The 19,353-nt window shown below is 36.4% G+C and overlaps 1 protein-coding gene across 1 annotated transcript; it reads right to left on the reverse strand.

The window, feature by feature from the left end:
* Window positions 1-1,214: 1,214 nt before the first annotated feature.
* LOC131616623 (ATP-dependent helicase BRM-like) lies at window positions 1,215-11,782 on the reverse strand. Its single transcript, XM_058887988.1, has 14 exons — window positions 11,123-11,782; window positions 8,852-10,108; window positions 7,377-8,705; window positions 7,087-7,199; window positions 6,802-6,889; window positions 6,620-6,706; window positions 6,320-6,412; window positions 6,156-6,239; window positions 5,712-5,912; window positions 4,917-5,159; window positions 3,293-4,834; window positions 2,683-3,207; window positions 2,169-2,420; window positions 1,215-2,093 (listed from the first exon to the last, which is right to left on the reverse strand). Exons 1-14 carry the CDS (start codon window positions 11,315-11,317, stop codon window positions 1,473-1,475), a joined length of 6,630 nt encoding a protein of 2,209 aa, XP_058743971.1. The 5' UTR covers window positions 11,318-11,782; the 3' UTR covers window positions 1,215-1,472.
* Between the last annotated feature and the right edge of the window lie 7,571 nt (window positions 11,783-19,353).

The following is a 19,353-nucleotide window of genomic DNA, read 5'->3' on the forward strand; positions in this document are numbered from 1 at the left end:
TAATAAAATAATTAAATATTTAAAATAATATTTTAAAAATAACTATTCCAAATAAATTTGAAGTTTGAAGTTTTTATGTAAATTTTTTTTACACAATAAAAATCATTTAAAAAAAACTAAAATGGACCCCAATATTATCGTTTTTTATTTGATGTGAACAAAGTTGTTTTCACGAATAATGAACAGTCTAACCATTTATGTTTTTTAACAAAGTGATAAATGAAACAAGAAAAAAAAACAAAGATAGTGTAAATTAAAAGATACTACCAACATAAAGATAGTGTTGAAAGTATATGCAAAAGCATGTAACTTGTTGCTTAAACTAGCTTTCTAATAATCTTAATATGCTTTTGAAATTAGTTTATGGGAGAAAAAGATGATTAAGGAAGATATCACAGCTAATAAGATTGATAAGATAACCAGAAATCACTATAATATTATTTGTTATTGATAAGATTCAAAAGAAATTCTAATTCAAAAATTTGAAAAAGAAAAAAAACAGTTCACTTCTCAATAAGAGAAATTTTAATTTATTTCAAACTTTTTGCAAATGAGGTTACAAACACTTCAAAAAAATTGCATAAGTGACACCACTCTCTAGACTCAAGTCTCATATTGGATTATATAATTTTTTCTTAAAATAAATGTATGAAAATAAATTATTTTCAGTGACATGAGATCATCTAAATTTATATTAAAACTATTAAATTTAGAATTTATATTAATACTTGAATCATCTAGCAAGTCCAAACAATATTTCCTTTGCATAAAAAATTTTCAAATTTGGAATGTGTAAATTCAATCCCAAGTATTTGAGCTTACCTAGATCCTCCTTAATCCTAAAAAATTGTGTGGTGTAACTTTAATAGAATTCAATTCAGATATAGTGCCACTGGAAAAGATCACTTCATCCACATAGACAAGAAGAGTTGTGAATGATGAAGGAATGTGCTTAGTGAAGAGAGAATGATTTGAATTGGCTTTGTATTCAAGTTATATATACATGAATTTATGACCATTGTATTTTCTGACAGTTTTGTGACATGATATTGGGTTTCAAGCATGGTGGTGAAGTTATGTACTTGAACAGAGAATTCTGATTTTTCTTTTAGCAAAATAATCCCAAAAAATATTGTATGTTCATCTAGAATGGTGAGGAAATATTTATGAATCAAAATCTTTAACATGACTAACATTTTGGAAGAACTCCAACAAGACATTGCAAGATAAATTTTTTCAGACTAACATGAGCCAGGGATTTACTATACAATAGTTTCAGCCACCTACAAGAAAAGTAGCACCTGCAAGAAGCAGATATCATAACCCCCAAAAAAATGGAGAACAGCTTACATTTAACACATTCAAGTTATACCTAAATCTATATTAACAGTATGATGGTAAACTCTATGAAGTGCCACTAAAACTCTTGTTGAAACTAGCAACAATAAGTCGATTATTATGTATATACCATCTTACATATGACTTGGTCTTCTCTTCCCAGAATCTGTTCTTAGCCTCTTTACAGGATTAGCCCATCCAACTGACCCATTTGGTTGTTGAGATGGTTGGCCAACCCATCCTTGAGTCTGTTGAGTTAATCTATCTTTGGGGACTGAACCTGCCCCAGGACTTCTCATAGGCGGCGAAACAGGACCAGTCCTAGTCTTCACCGTTGATTTCTCCCTGTCGTTTCTTCTTTTCTTGCACACGACTAGTTCACCTGGATGAGTCAGTAGTGGTGGAGAATCATCCTGCAGCCGGGGTTGCTCTCGTATACTGCTGCTGCTAACATTTCCGGTTTTTGATTCCTTTGGTGGCATACGGACTCTAATCCTACTGTTTTCTCCACTAGAAGCTGATCCGCGTTGCAGTGGTCTTTGTGAAGGGTGGGGATCAGGTTCCACCTCGTTCATCAGCTTGTGCCTCTTGCCTTGCCCAACAGCTGCTTGCCTCGGAGATGATACGGTGGTTGAGGCAGAAACTGGACCAGCAAAAGAGAGTGCACTTCTTGCGTCTCGGAAGTCGGTATCAGGAAATGCAATTTTCAATATATCAAAAAAGAGATCATGAACCTTCCTTGCTTCAGTTCTTACCTGAAAATAATGATGTATTTAATAAAGCCATAAACGTGAACCGTTTTGTATGATGATACAGATGAGAAATCTTACCTCAAGGGAAAAACCATAATAATGCATTGCGCTCTTTAACATGAATTGCACATCAAATACAAGATCCGTGGCTCCAGTATACTCCAATTTATCAATCCGCTGATCAATCTTCCGTAGATCCAACAAGTTATTCCCAGACCCACCACTGAACCCAGAATTCTCAATCCTCTTCCACAAATCTGTTAACAGAGGTACAATTTGATGGCCTTCCTTGTCTATTCTCCTTTGAAGCTTGCTAATTACATTTTTGCACTGCAAGTGCAATAATTTTATGAGTTCAAATGCTAACAGTACTCGCAAACAAGAATGTGAAATAGAACATCTCGTAACGAGAAGTGCAATTAAATTAATGCAACCAACAGACAGTCTGTGTGAAAAGTGAAAATTAACATGGTAAAATAAGTATTACTGCTTCTTGTCATTATAAGACATGCAACAGACACTCTATCCAGGAAAACACAAGACCATCAACGGTAGAGGAAAATTAAAAGATCGTTCAATTAACGACACATACCCTTCTCTGAATGATTTCTGTCATCCTAGAGCCATGAGCAGAGGATCCACTTGAATTGATAGGCTTCCCCTCCCAGCTTTCCCTGGAATGTTCGCCACCATCCTCTGAAGGAGCAGATATGGTATTCAAACGAGTAGGTTTTGGTGAACCATGTAATTTGGATGTATTAGCAACCCTCCTTGAAGGTAAAGTTCGCTTATTTTTTAATGAAGTGTTTTGATCATTCCTGCTGGCATTTGAATCTACGTGTGATTTTGATTCTAGGTCAGTCCTCAGCTGTGCTTGATATTTACGGTCTGCTTGGACTGACAAACGAGGTATCATTTCACTACCAGATCTTTCTTCAGGTTTTTCAGAGGCGTGACGGGGTCGAACGCGAAGACTACGTTTGCGTTTAATCTTTGGCTTCTGCAAAACTTGTTCATCCTCACCTTCATCACGATCATGAATCCAACTTCCAGACTGTTGATGCTCCATGTGAGAATCAACAGACATTGCAATTTCCCCTTCCTCTAACTCATCTGTCTGGCAAAAATTATCACAATAAAATCAGAATAAGATAGAAAACCACCACGAAAAAAATATTCAAAATACAAATAAAGCAACATACCATCCTTTTTGAAATGGAACCTGGCCGGGCATCTAATGCTGACAGGGAGCCAAATTTCTGAGAGGAAATTGATGGTGATACTATCTGTGTCACTTTTTTACCGTCAGAGGAAGATCCAGAGGAACCAGCTTCTTGAACCACCTGATTATTTCTGGCAATTTCTAAAGATTGAGAAAATTCATATCCACCATCACATAGACCATCTTCCATCTGATCTTTATCAATGGGCTGAGCTCCATCGGCTCCACTATACCCATCATCTTCCAAATCTCCTGTTTCCCCTTCTTCATTTGCAGACCCATTTCTTTCTTCAAAGCTTGCTTCAGAGTATTCCAAATCTTCATCTTCCAGTTCTTTATAACTAGTATGTTTTTTGGGTCGTCCTCTTTTTCTTTCTGAACCAAGTTCACTTGTATCCACGGCAACACTGCCACCTAATAAACTTTTCTTCAATGGTCTTTTTGATAAAGCAGCAACAGCAGTATTAACTTCTTTTGTATTGGCACGAATCCATTTAGGCACATGATCATACCGTGTCATATCATCAATCCAATCCAGTTCATCGTCCATTTGATCAAACAGTTCCACTTCCTCCTCGCTCCTAGCAATCATGCGATTTACCTCCTGCAATGACGGCACATCATGGACAGTTTCTTGATACCTCTCGTCATCGTGTAATAATGTCTCCAAAGTCAAACGCCTTTCTTCATGTGTTGTTCTTTGATCGAAACGCCCAGCATTAATTACCTCATCAGCCATATCTATCTTATATTGCTGAATATTGTTTCTTATGAGGCCCTCAATAGATCCTATGTAGCGATCCTTGCCTACAAGTTCATCCTCCAAATCAGCAGTGCCTCCACCTCTCATTTCATCTTCCTTCTGATGACTAGGGATTTTATCGACAACTGCTTCCATGTAGATAACCTTGACTGGTCTTTTCTGCCCAATACGATGAGCTCTGGCAACAGCCTGCTCCTCATTTTTAGGATTTGGATCAGGGTCATAAATAACAACTGTGTCAGCAGACTGAAGGTTAAGGCCTCTCCCAGCAGCTCGAATGCTAAGCAAGAAAATGAAACAGTCTGAATCAGGGCCATTGAAGTCATTTATAGCTGATTCACGGTCTTCCAAACTAGTTGTCCCATCAATTCTTCTGTACACGAGTCTTCGCCACTGCAGGTATTCTTCCAAGATGTCAAGAAGTTTTGTCATGGTACTGAAAAGTAGAACTCGATGTCCGGTTCTTTGAAGTTTTATGAGGATCCTATCTAGGATCCACAATTTTCCACAAGATTTTACAATGAACTCTTTAGATAAATCACTGAAGAATGGATAATTAAGCAATGGATGATTGCATGTTTTCCGCAGCTCCATGCATCTGTTGTTTAAAGTTTTATATTGTTTCACCTGGTAGTTAGGATTTCTCTGAAGCTTACGTTCCTCATCCTCGGGATCAAGACGAAGAGTACCAGTTGATTTGACCCAGTCGTAAATAGCACTCTGGACAGATGACATTTTACATCGTAAAACTATGGAGTCCTGCAATGCACCAATAATACTAGGTCTGAGCCACAAGAAATCAAACAAATAGTTAAATATAGTTAGGGGGCTATAATCACACCTTTGGTGGTAGTGAGCCTTCAACATCTTCAACACGGCGCCTGAGCATGAAAGGCTCAAGAATCTGATGAAGTCGATGGATTGTGATGACTTTCTTCTCTGTCTCGAGCCAATCGTCCTCTGCATTTTGAGTAGGACCTTCTTTTTGAAATGGTTTTGAGAACCAATCATGAAAGGCTTTCTTATTATCAAAAACCTCAGGGAGAAGTAAATTTAAAAGTGACCAGAGTTCCTTCAAATCATTCTGCAAATAAAATAACACCACAACCAATCTCATCAACAAAATTTACATTGTGTCAAGTATCTATAGATTCTATATGACTTATCAATTAGCACTTATTCCCTTTGGAATTAAATGTAAGCAAAAAAGTACACGTCCTTGACACCACTAGTACTTGAAACCAACTCCATTAAGGATATATCTAGTAATTGAGGGTAGAGAGCAACAAGAAAAGTAATAGGTCAAGCCATTATAGAGGATTTGGAATTAATGGTTGTCTGTTATGACACTGATATTTGTATGGAGTTACTTTGAAGTATCGAGACCAGATTGAAAATGTTCTGTACAGGATCTCATAATACCTTTATTATTTTTAATTTTGACCCTACAATTTGATTTTGCATAATTCAACAAATAAGGAAGACCAAGAAGATTAAAAACTGTACAGTAACTACAGTTGATGGTCAGAATGGTATTGTTTGATCCAAGTAGTGCACAAAAGAAATAAAAGTATATGCAGTAACAGACACTATTTGTTTACAATAATGCAGTATGTTGTATCAAAAGAAAGCAGACCTGCAACGGTGTTCCTGTCAAAAGCAGACGTCTTTGACAACGATACCTATCAAGGTCACGTGCTAAAACTGAATCTCTATCCTTCATTCTTTGTGCTTCATCAATCACAATATACTTCCAATCAATTTTTGAAAGTTTTGCCCGGTCATACATGATGAACTCGTAAGTAGTCACCAAGACATTAAACTTCAGAGCAGAAACCTATTGTAAATGTAGAAAAGAAAATTAGGCAGTAATTAACAAAATTATACTCTGAGAATTAGGAGAGAAACAAATTTGATTTTAGTACGATTTGTATTGATTTATTTCAGACCATTAATAGTCCTAATGATTGGGACAAGATTACTAACTTATTGTAACTTCTGCTCTACAAACAGTCTCAGACTTACTTTCCCATTACTTTTTACATTAACGGTATGTGTGAATAACTTGAGGCACACTTACTTGATGAAATAATTTTGTTCGATAATCTTTCCCTCCAGCATAAAAAATGCATGACACAGATGGTAACCACTTATATAATTCACTCTGCACAATGAAGATAGTTTTTTTAGTTAAAAAATTACAAAATAGTAATATTAATCAAATGAATAAGTTTAGAAACTCACCTTCCAGTTAACCATAACTGCATTTGGGACTATTATAAGATGTGGACCATAGTTTCCTTTGAATTCCATCAAGTATGCAATCAATGCCATAACCTAGGGAAGGAAAAAATGTAAGTTTAAAAATTATTACAGTAAATTATTATGCAATACCCTTAAAGAACAGATGAACATTTTACATCTCCCATATAAGACACGCTGAACTTAACTATGAAATATGAAATCACTAAGCTGCCAAAAAAGATTATGATATATATCTTTTTCAATCTAAGGAAGAGAAGAGCAACAAAAAATAAGGCTAACCTGTACAGTTTTACCGAGACCCATCTCATCAGCTAAAATTCCATTTAATTTGTTGTTGTACAAAGAAAGCATCCATTGCAATCCAACCTTATTAAAAAAGTGTCAGCCTTGAAAACATGCTCAAGAATACAACATAAGGCAACATCTTAAAGAATAACTATTTCAATAATGTAGCAACCTACAAGCTGATAGTCTCTCAATGTTCCAGCTCGTAACAGGGATGGTTGTCTTACGACCATTTCATTCACCGCATGTGCGAGGTTGTAATACCTGGAATGTAGAAAAATAAATTCAGTTTTAAAAAGATATATAAACATCATCAGGGTACTTAAATCAAAATGCGCAGAAAAAAATACATAAACACATTTTGCATAAGAATTTCATTACAATCACACCTTCCCTGGAGTATTTTTGAGTAAAAACGCAAAACATACATAAATATTAAAACTAAATCAACAAAAACTCACTTGTTGACAGATGAACTGTCTCTAGGAGCATTCATCTCGAGAAAACGATTCCTAATCATCACTTCCTCTCCTGCACAAGCAGCAGCAGCTCTGACTTCTTCTTCAGAAAGACCCTATGTTCAAAAACAAATAATGAATCAGAGACATGCAAATGATGATCTTATAGAACAAGTTTATATAGGAAAAAATCAGAATCCTCAAAAACTAATACGCGTAGAAAAAATGGGATTTAACAAAGACTTTTTTTCAAAATATTGGATCAGTGAAGGAGAGGGGTTACTGAAACATGCCTGCAACCTTGCAGCAGCAGCAGCTGCTTTTGCTGCCTCTTCTACTTCTTGTTGGTTTTTGGCAACTGTTATCTTACTTCCTAGTTTATGTAGATACTCCTCAGTCTGGGATAAGAAAGATGAAAGAACTTCATATCTCTCTGCAGCATCACCCGGAATGCTAGTCTGCTGTTCCAGCAACATCTCCCTATATCTGTCAACATCATTGTTTTTTAGGGCTTCCATCCTTCTATTTCTATCGTCATCTTTATGTTTTGAGAATTCCCGCAACATCCTCTCATGATATTTGGCCACCCCCCTGTTACGGGCAGTACGGGCATCACGAATTGCCCAGTGTGCCTCAAGAAGTTTCTTACGCCATAGAAATATAGATTTGAGTTGCTTCTCCCTAGCAGCTTTTTGAGTTGCCTGTACTTGTCTAACAAGTTCCACCCTCTGGCGTTCACACAACCTAACAAACTTACGATATGGCCTATCTGGCATTGCCATTATCTCTTGTTGCTGTTGATCAATCTCATCCCTCAAACGTGCCTGAAGATCTAAAAGACGGAGCTTTTTCTCTTCAATTTGCAGTCTCAACACAAGGTCAGGCCTAATTCGTTTCCTCTCTAAGTTTACAGCCAATAAGCCTTCAATCTTCTTTAAATTTTCTGTTCGCTTCTTGCCAAGTACTTCTATGCCTTCCTCAAAAAGAAGATCTTTGACATCATATGCCAGTGATAAATTATTGCTGTTGTTTACCATCATAGATGACCCAAAAGAGTCATGTTTCCTAGTGAAGAACGGAAAATCAAACAGGGGTCCATGATATTTTCTGGTTGGTCCCACATCCTTTGGCTGAGAAACAGTGTTTGCCTGTGCCGGTTTTGTAATTTGCGTTGTGTCAGATACAGAGGCTTGTGGTGCAATTGCCTTCCCCCTATCTAATGCCAACTCATTTCTAACAGGAGTACTGTTATTTCCATGTTCATTGTCCTGCTTTGGCTTAATAGAGGATCCAATTGGTTTCTGCTCTTCCTTTCCAGCAGATGATGTTGAAGCAGATTCCTTTGATACAGACGGCACAACAGCTTGAATATGAACTGGTGGCGGAGCAGATTTCTCGTCTCTTGAAAAGGATTCCTGCTTTACAGAACTGGGTCCATTAACAGCAGGATTAGATTGTGATTCATTGGCCTCAACATGCCGTGGTTGTTCTGGCACAATATTTCCAGCAGATTTGACTTGATTTTGTCCTCCTGCAGGATGGTTTGGGTGTTTTGCCTGCAACTCAAGAGGTGGTGGAGTGATAGCTTGAAGAAGTTCTTGAGGCAGGGTACCTTCTCCTTTCTATAAGCCAACAGAAAATAAATTAGTACGATTAAGAATACATATAGCACATCTTTGCTGGAAGTATATATATACATAACACAAGCACGCATAAGGGGACGGAATTAGAAAGATGCAGATAAAGAGAAAAGACTTGGAGAATCAACCTTTAACCGCCTAAATGCTAGTATCTGTGCTTTAAGAACATGTAGCTGTTGTTTTGTAAATCCATTTTGTCGCTCATGCATCTGAGCTGGAGCCCCTTGAGATTTAGCAGAATTTCCCAAACCCCCTTCTTTTGTTGGGCCTCCAGCCTGTGTCGTAGATTGGTTTAACTGCCTCGGGTACTGCATTTGAGGAGGTTCTGTACCAGAAGATGAACCTTTTGCATTCAAAGGATGGTCTGCACCTAGGTTCATGGTTGCAGAGGATTGCTGAGAATGATAAGAGGGCATTCCATTTCCAGCTTTTACTTGTTGCCTCTGAGGAGCTTGAGACTCTTTACCATGAACGTTGAATTGCTGCATGGCCATGTCGCTGGACTGACCAGCTGTACCAGCATTTGCCATTGAGCCGAGATGGCTGGGAGGAACTGTCTGTCTGGCTTTCGATGAACCTGACTGCCCAGACATGTCACTTGATGAATTAGCATGCGCCGAGCTCTCACTTGCAACTGCTGGAGAATTAACCTGCTGCTTTGAAACAGGGACCGATGACGACTGTGCGCCAATGTTGCTCTCACTGGTTTTTGGTGGTAGGGCCATCCTTGACTGCATCAGTGGAATGAGCTTTGCCATTAAATGTGCATTTGTAGGATGTGATAAATCAATATTATTCTCACGTGCCCATGCCTGCATGGCTTGCAATTGAGCAGCTACTGCAATCTGGCTGTTCATAACATTTTGGATGCCGTGCTGTGCTTCTGGTGCTTGAATGGGTCTTATCTGTTGTCCTTGCTCCATCTGCTTTTCTCCACGGACATTGTGTTCAGATGAATTCCTAGAAGACGATCCTTGAGCTTGATTCATTGCCTGCATTGCCATAATGTCCTGCATTTTCAGATTTCCCATGCGCATTTCCTGATCTTTTACAGATGCAGGGTTTAACATTCCCATCTTAGCATGCTGTTGCGAATGAATTCCCATAGTAGGCTTTTGTTGCGCAGCCTGGAAAGCATATTGAAGGTATGCTTGGTGGACAGGATTTACCATTTGCTGCTGCTCGCTATCTTGACCTCTGAGCTGAGCATCTTGATTGGTACCATGTTGCTGAGCTAAATCGGTAAATTTTCTAGGCTGCTGGGGCAGTTGCATAGCATTGGGTTGTTGGAAATTGCTACTCCCAAATACACCTTGACGCCCTGCTTGATAAGCTAAGAATGCTTCATTTCCTTCAGGCTTTCTAAGCAGCTGCTGTTGAAATGTCTGCATTTGAATACAGTTACATAAAGTCATTGTTCCATTAACACTAATCATTTGGCAGAAAGGTGGCATTAATAACAAGAAATACATACATAGGAAGCAGAAAATCAGTCATATCTCAGTGAGGTATTTTAAGAAAGAAGATAACGTGATGATTGCATTAGATACAAAACTATGTCAACAAGAAACAGACACTATAAGTATAAAATTAATGACATCCCTCAGATCTTGCTACTGATACGTAATAACAATGAGTTATACGTAAATCAACAATATGTAGAAGCTGACGAAACAGCACTTTTAACACCTGCAACCTCAACTTGTGTGGTAGTTATCAACAATCAATCAACATCTTTAAACCAAAACATATCCAACAACACAAACCTCGAGTTTTATCAATTAGACATTTCATAAGCCTTATCAATGTCTAACAGAAAACTCCAGAAACATTTTAGAAAAGAAATAGCTACTATATTTTAAAATAAGTAAATAAATGTCACATATTGAACATAAAATAAATGCAAAAAAGACCAAATAGTTATTGGGAAAAAAACATATCAAAACCCACCACAGATATCATAGTGATTAAAAGGAAACTTAACTAGAATAAACTGACAATGACATCACATAACTGATCTTGAGTTGAATTCAAAGATTACCATTTTATACAAAAAAAAAATAAAAAATCAACATAAACACATACATAGTTTGACTACTCTAGTACAGTCGAAAATTAATTGTGGTTGAAATAAAGAAACAACAATTCCGACAATCTAGGACAGAAAAAAGACAGGTAAGAGGTTGTCACAATTAAAACCCAAAATGAAAAAGAAAATAAATAAGGAAATTTCAGCATAACCCAAATTCCAACCCCCACTACACAGTACACACTCCCAATTCCCAAAACACCATAAAAATTCAAAAACCCATAAACCAAAAAAAGCAACCTTTGCACACACCACACACTACTACTGAAACAAAGATCATAAATTTAGCTAAAACTCATAAATCCCACACCTGTCTAGAACCTAGCTGCTGCTGTTGCTGGTGTTGTTGCTGCTGCTGTTGCTGTTGTTGCTGTTGATGGTGTTGCTGCTGCTGCAAAGATTCAAATCCTAACTGTGATGCTGAAGATGAAGAGGAAGGCGAAGCAGCTGCCGAAGTAGATGGCCGACCCGCCGGCCGGCCAGGACCACCACCACCGGAATGCATACAAACTAACTCAGAATTTCAATGGGTACTACACGTGGCAATAAACAACCCAACAATTTCCAGATCACTCACACTACAAACTACAAACCCAGCCTAAAAAAACAAAATTTTCAAAATCAATTCGACCCCACAAAACGAAAAACCTCAAATCCCAAGAAAACCCCAAAATCTTCGGGGTTCCTTTGATTCAAATAGCTTAATTTTTCTGCTTTTTTTCTCTCTCTCTCTAGCTTCAGCTTGTAGACACCGATTTTCTCTCTCTAAAAACCCGCGATTTTAGGGAGAAGATGGATCTTGGGAATCGAAGGGTGGTGACAGAGAGGGAAGTTGTCCGAATCGGTGTGGAAATTCCACTGAGCGATTGTGCAATTTTTGGTCAAACCCTAGCTATTTTTTTTTTGTTTTTTAAAAATAAAGAAAATGGTTTTTTTTTTCTAGAGAGAGGAGAGAGAAAAAGTTGAGGTTGGTAAAGTTGAGAGTGTATTATTAAAGAAGGATCCTTTTGCGTTTGCCCCTTCTTTCTCGTTAAAATTACCGACGTAGCCCTTTCTTAAATTATGAATCTTGTTTTATTTTTTTATTGTTTCACAAAAAAAAAAATTACTTTTACAATTTTTTTTATTTACAATGTATTGGAATATTGTAAATTTGAACGGGCATAGAGTTTGTTTTTTCAATTATTTTTAAAAAATAATATTTAGAATTGTATAAGTTTTGTGTTGGCGACATCGAAGATACGACGACTAATGACCAACGTAGATTCGGTGTCTAAGCGCTTCCTATAGGTACAAAAGGATCTCCGATCGCCAGACAATATCTCCTCAAACTAGATCCAATAGGTCGTGATGGAGCATGCTGACTCTATTACACTTTTTCATTATCGTTTAAGTTAATTATTATCGAAAGAACAGTTGATTTCAGTGACGACCTTCTAGTAAACTTCCGCTTCCCATTGGATTTGGGTCTTTGCATGAAGAAGTAAAGACATACAAGCATAAGGTGGTCGAAGAACAAGAACACAATATAAACTACCGCATCAGAAACAACAAAGCTCATATGTGTTGGATATTATGTTAAGAAACAAATGATGGATATTGTCTCCAGAGAGACTACGGACTAATGGGCTAAGGTAATCACTTTATCCTCATGCATATAAAATATTTATGTTAGTTAAGTTAATGTTGTTGTTGTTAGCTAGTCAAATGTTTATGTGTGTTGTTGTTACTGTGGAGATTGAAACTTAAATGTTAGTGTTGTTGTGATAATATACTTTAAATTTTATTCAAATTATATGTATTTCAAGATGAGACATCATTCACTCAAGAAGTTATATATGACATCTGTTTAAGTTGGACTGGTTGCTTCCTAGAATTATTATGATTTCTCATAGGTTGTTGCATAGTAACTTAAATTAGTATGATGTCAATGTATGTATATAATTTTGGGTTGGTTGTAATCAATGTATGTGTTGCCTTGTTAAAAACATGTGTATTATGTCACAAAATGTGTATAGGTTTTTGTCCAAAAATGTTTACGTATGCTACTTTCTTGGTTTACTACAGACTGAAAACATGTCCCAACATGTTAATATATGTGTTGTCAATATATAGGGATAGGATCAAATGACACAAAGGTGTCAAAATTTAATTTGACATCAAATCTCAACCGTTAAAAGAATTGATCCAAAGATCATATTAAATTAAATTAAATAATAAAAAAATATGTATATATAATGAAAGTTATGTAATTATAAATAATAATAAAAATTCATCTCGGTTGGTAGTTTCAACCGAGGTAAATACTCCTTTTTAACCTCGAGTAGTAAAAGAAACCGAGCGGTAAAGTTATGTGCGCTTTGAAATAAAAATACGGTTGTTGGGGATTAAATCAATGATCAGTAGAACTTTTCCTTCAGTTGGTATGTCAACTGAGGGAAAAAGTGGCATACTTTCCATGACACCCTTATTTACCTCGATCAGCAGATCGAGGTAAAACCCTTTTCTCAACCGATGTAAAATCACTTATTCGTAATAGTGTCATCTAAACCAGACTTTTATTTGTCTTATCTCAAAAGAATCCAATATTTTATCCTCTTCTAACTAGCGTTTTATCTCCCTTTGCAATGTTATTCTTAAAATAGTTACCAAAATCATAACTAATAGAAACAAACCTCATCTTAATAAAACTGTTAAACCTAACCAAAGTTCATTTATCCTTAATAGATTGATAAATGATAATACTATATTAGCTTATAAGACCTTCAATACTCTTAACAAGAATAAAAGTAGGAATAATTGCTATGTTGGGTTCAAGTTGGACATGGCCAAAGCTTATGATAGGTTTGAGTGAGACTTTATTGCGAACACCTTAAATTATATAGGTATTCCTAATAATCTGACAAATACTATCGTGAAATGTGTTAAAATTGTCTCTTTCTTTGTTCATATTAATGATAAATATTTTAATTGGTTCACTCCCACCATAAGCATTAGGCAATGAGATCTTTTATCCCTCTAGCTTTTCATCCTATGTGTTGATGTTCTATTTGGTTTACTTAATGATAGCTAGAATAGGGGCACTATTAAAGGCTTGACTATAGACAAAATTTTCCTAACCATCTCTCATACTTTCTTTGCTAATGATAGCCTAATTTTTTATAAGGAAAAAAGGAGAATAATCTAGAGAGCTTCATAATATCTTTGAGAAATATCAAATTAAGATCTACAATGAAATGACTAGAAAATGATTCCCTCAAAAACTCTGCGAAGTAAAAAAAGAAAGGATCCTAGATCCAAATTAAGATCTACAATGAAATGACTAGAAAATGAAGGCAATTTCCTTGAATATAATGTTGAAGATTCATGGTCCATTTTTCGATCTAACATCGCCTGTTTCTCCCGCCGGCAACGTGATATTTACCTTGGTGGCATCGAAGATACGACGAGTTCATACTTAATAACCAGCATAGGTCCGGTGTCGGGGCGCCTCCTATATGTACAAAATGATCCCTGGTCGCTGGACAAGATCTCCTAAAATTCGATCAAATAGGTCGTGATGGAGCATGTTGACTGTACTACATTTTTCCTTATCGTTTAGGTCAATTATTACCGAAAGAGCAGTTGATTTCAGTGACGACCTTCTAGTAAACTTCCTCTTCCCTATGGATCGGGGGCTTTGCATCAAGAAGTAGAGACGTACAAGCGTTAGTTGGTCGAAGAACAAGAACACAATACAAACTACCACCTCAGAAACAACAAAGCTCATATGTGTGTGGATATTATGTTAAGAAACATATGTTGGATACTATCTTCGGAGAGATTAAAGACTCATGGGCTAAGGTAATCACTTTATCCTAATGCATGTAAAATACTTATGTTAGTTAAGTTAATGTTGTTGTTGTTGTTGTTGTTAGCTAGTCAAATGTTTATGTGCGTTGTTGTTGTTGTTGTTGTTATGGAGATTGATACTTAAATGTTAGTGTTGGTGTGATAACATAATTTAAATTTTATTCAAAACATATGTATTTAAAGATGAGACATCATTCACACAAGAAGCTATAAATGACATCCGTTTATGTTGGACTAGTTACTTCCTAGATTAATTATGATTTAAACTAATTTCTCATAGGTTGCTGCCTAGTAACTTAAATTAGTATGATGTAAATGTATGTATAAAATTTTGGGTTGGTTGTAATTAATGTATGTGTTGTCTTGTTATTAACATGTGTATTCTGTCACAAAATGTGTATAGGTTTTTGTCTAAAAATGTTTATGTATGTTGCCTGCGTGGTTTGCTACAAATTGAAAACATGTCACTATATGTTAATATATGTGTTGTCAATATATATATAAATCTATATATATTCTTGTGTAAAAACTTTGTATAGTGTAGTGTTGAAAGTATTTGTGGGTAAATATTTTCAGTATATATCGTATCCACAGAGATTGGTTTAATATTACTGTCGTTCTATAGTTGTTTAGTTTGAGTGAGAAAACTAGTTGAGTTTGTTTGTTTATTCTCAAGTTGCATATAACAGAATAATAATTAAGTGATAAAAAGCTTAAAGATGATTAGCAATGGTAAACGAATATGTTGAGTTCTAGGGTTCATCAACCTATTCCTATACAATTTATTAATTAAACCTTATTCGAACAATCATTTAAATTATTATCTTCACTTATCCTCAAATATGATTCCATGTCTGCAAATCAAATTAGATAAACTTTTACCGGTATGAGATTCGATCTCTCCAAATATCAATATCGATAACAGTAATAAAGAACGATAATTATGAAAACCCAATCACAATTCCATCTCTGCAAATTGAGATTGAATCAATATAGTAACCTAGGGCAAAAGTTAGAATCCTTTCTTTCGATCAAAGACTCCACAATGATTTAAGATAAAAACAAGGTTTCTTATTGATAATAAATTCAAACAATTGTTCATAAGAATTAATCAACGGTATTGTATATTCATAAGTTAACTACTACCTTAAACTCAACAATAAGAATTTAGCTCTCCATAGATATGAAGAACAAACAAGGTTTCATGGATGGATTCATCTTCATCAAGGGAATGTCTTCAATTGATGTTGAATTCTCTGTCGGATGTTGTTTGCTGTTCTGGATTAGGATTGCTCTCTGAATTTCGCTCACAAAAAGTCTCTCTTCCCAAGTTCTGTTTTACGAGGATTAGGGCTTGTATTTATAGCTTTTTTCTTTATAACGCAATCACCGCGACGCGACACGGCTGGCGCGGCGTGAACCCAAGACAGAAGGTTTCGCGCGTCTCGTCTCTGATTGGCGCGGCTCGCCACTTGCTTTAACCCAATTCTTTGTGATTCCTCTTCTTCAGAGCTTCTACGCTTGCGTGTTCCTTCGTCTTTGCTTCTTAACTTCAATATCTGCACAAATAACACCCAAAGTGATGCAAGTCGTTCTACAATTAACATTGAACCTTGAAAGTTCACTTCTAACTATAAAATCTGTAAAAATCACAAGATATATTCACTTTTAGCTCAAAATGTAGTTAATTTAACACAGGAAAATACCATTAATTTACTCCTAACAAACTCTCCCTAACTTAGAGTTTTGTTTGTCCCTAAACAAAATTACTTACCTCAACGAAACAACAAAAACATACCAACAATCATGCCACAAGTTTTTCAAAAAGGTTTTTCAAATGGCTCAATTCAGCAGTCAAATCAGATATCCCCCATCTCCTTGCAAACTCAGAACACATACATGAAACAGATTTTGAAAGAAAATTACCTCCAGAAGTTCAAAACACTACACAATTGCAATTGAATCAGCACTAATCACTCTCATCAAAAAGTATGATGAATAATAGAGGGGTTAAACACTCATCCAAACAATTAAATCAACAAAAATCCATATCATACGTTCACCATATTGTTAGCATTAAGTCCTGTGGAATCTGAGAATCAGAAGGTCTTTCCAGGGTTGTAGTGTGGTTTAAGATTCAAAGAAAAGACGGCAAACGAGGGTTGTTCCTATTCCAGGGAAGCATCCGAATCATAACTCCTTTCCTTTTCCTTTATACCTTCAACTTTTTTCACCCCTTCTTCTTTTTCATTCGTAGCTCGATGTTTCTCTTTTTTATTTATTTTCAACAATTGTTTTCTTTCAAACATTGTTTTTCTTTTGTTTTTTTTTCAAGCTACGAATCTCTTTCGTTCTTTGCAAATTACCACCTACAGACTTACTCTTCTTTTGATTATGACTCTCCCCAACTTGGAGATCAACCTGTATTTAGATTATATGAATGCTCCCCTACTTTCTATGAAGGTCAAAGAGAAAACACATCACCAAATTTGTGGTTGATGGTCCACAACAAAAAAAATTTATTGAGATCAAAACTCACCAGGTTTTTCCTTGGTGCATATGATGAAATTTACCTTGACCTCAGGCTCAAAGAATGGTTAACAAAGGATCACACTCTCACAGAAGAAAATAAGTTTTAAGATGGAATCGGCTCAAAGAAACTCTCAGATTCAAACAAATGCCTAAATCACTTCCGCAGATTTCCACAAACGATGCGACAGATGGTTTAGCATGATACAAACAAGTTAAAATAATCGATGGTCTCCTGCATATAGTAAACAATGGAAGGCTTTCCACACAATGGTTAAGGCTAAGCTGACCCAACAAAATTAGTGTACCATAAAGAACTTCTGCCAAGTATTTGCTAACAACATACGTTTCATGCACACACTAGGAGTTTGAGTTTGAAAATTCATACCTGACTTGTTACTTATTGAAAAAGAAAGTGAAAACTGAAATTTTTTTAACATTCACTCACTACCATTTTCACACATGTTGCTCCATTGTTGGTACTTTGCTTGAAGTTTTCTTTTTGTTGTGGTAGTACTCTTTCTAAATTGGGGACACATAAATAAAATAAAATAAAACAATTTGCAAAAAACAAGATCAATAATAAGCAAATAATATCAACATATCCGTTAGCAAACATAGAATCAATCTCATTCGCTTTCTCTTGTGTTGGGTTATTGGTTTCAACACCTGCACCCCCCTTACTGGACAAAGGTTGGATTCCAGCCAACCACAATATGTGCCTTAGGTGCAGCAGATTCACGAATGGGGAATTTCACATTGTCGCGGCTCGCCTAGTTACACCCGCGGCGCGCACATTTACACTCGCGGCGCGCCAAACTGTCTGTTTGGCCTCGCGGCGCGCCCATTTTACTCACAGCGTGGTTTTGCGAATTAAAACTTATTTGCAAAGATATGATGATACATAGAAATAATAAAAGAAAAACAAAAGAACTTACTCTGTTGGGTTGCCTCCCAACAAGCGTTTCGTTTAATGTCGCATGGCTCGACGGTTGAGATCTTTCTCTTATGTGCTCAAAAGTGAGATTGTGCACACTTCTCTATCAAATTCTCCCCCAAGGTAGTTCTTTAACCGTTCTCCATTAACGGTCCAGCTTTCTTTAGTCTTACTATTCTCAATAGTAATTGCCCCATATGGTTTGACTTCCTTGATTACGAACGGTCCTGACCATTTAGACTTTAGTTTTCCTGGGAAAAGCTTGAGTCTAGAGTTGAATAGTAGAACAAGGTATCCCACTTTGAACTCCTTCTTCTTGATTCTCTTGTCGTGATACCTTTTCATATTTTCTTTGTACATCTTATTAGACTCATATGCTAGGTACCTGAATTCCTCAAGCTCATGGATTTGATTCTTCCTTTTCTTATAAGCCAAACTATCATCTTTATTGAAGAATCGTAAGGCCCATAATGCTTTGTGTTCCACCTCTACCGGAAGGTGACATGCTTTACCATAAACCATTTGAAACGGAGATGCACCAGTCGGTGCTTTGAATGCTGTCCTATATGCCCACAATGCATCATCAATTCTTACCGACCAGTCTTTTCGGGATTCTGACACAGTCTTCTCTAGAATATTCTTGATTGCTCTGTTTGAGATCTCTGCTTGCCCGTTGGTTTGGGGATGATAGGGTGACGCTATCTTATGGTTGATATGATACTTGTCCAGCACTTTAGCTACCTGCTCGTTAACAAAGTGAGATCCACCATCGCTTATAATCACTCTAGGCATCCTAAAACGTGTGAATATGTTTCGATTTAAAAATTTTAGCATAGTTTTGGCATCCGCTTTTGGTGTGGCGATGGCTTCTACCCACTTGGAAACATAATCCACTGCAACTAGAATATATTCATTAGCAAAAGATGGAAGAAAGGGCCCCATGAAATCTATGCCCCAACAATAAAAAACTTCTACTTCAATAATGGTTTGAAGCGGCATCTCATCACGTTTACTTATCCCTCCAACTCTTTGACATTTTTCACAATTCTTTGCATTATGGTGGGCATCTTTGAAAATAGTAGGCCAGAAAAATCCGGATTGGAGAACTTTTGTTGTCGTCCTCCATCCGTTGAAATGCCCACCACTAGGTGAATTATGACAGTGCCACAAAATTAGTTGGGCTTCTTCTTCAGTAACAGACCTTCTTAAAATGCCATCCTTAC

This window comes from Vicia villosa, linkage group LG7 (genome assembly GCF_029867415.1).
Source record: "Vicia villosa cultivar HV-30 ecotype Madison, WI linkage group LG7, Vvil1.0, whole genome shotgun sequence".
NCBI lineage: Eukaryota > Viridiplantae > Streptophyta > Magnoliopsida > Fabales > Fabaceae > Vicia > Vicia villosa.

Coding starts and splice junctions, on each gene's coding strand:
- LOC131616623 (XM_058887988.1), bottom strand. CDS start 11,317: ATGCATTCCGGTGGTGGTGGTCCTGGCCGGCCGGCGGGTCGGCCATCT. Junction 7,200..7,376: donor CTGCTGCTGCAAGGTTGCAG/GCATGTTTCAGT, acceptor TTTTGAACATAG/GGTCTTTCTGAAGAAGAAGT. Junction 6,707..6,801: donor CATTGAGAGACTATCAGCTT/GTAGGTTGCTAC, acceptor TTTTTTAATAAG/GTTGGATTGCAATGGATGCT.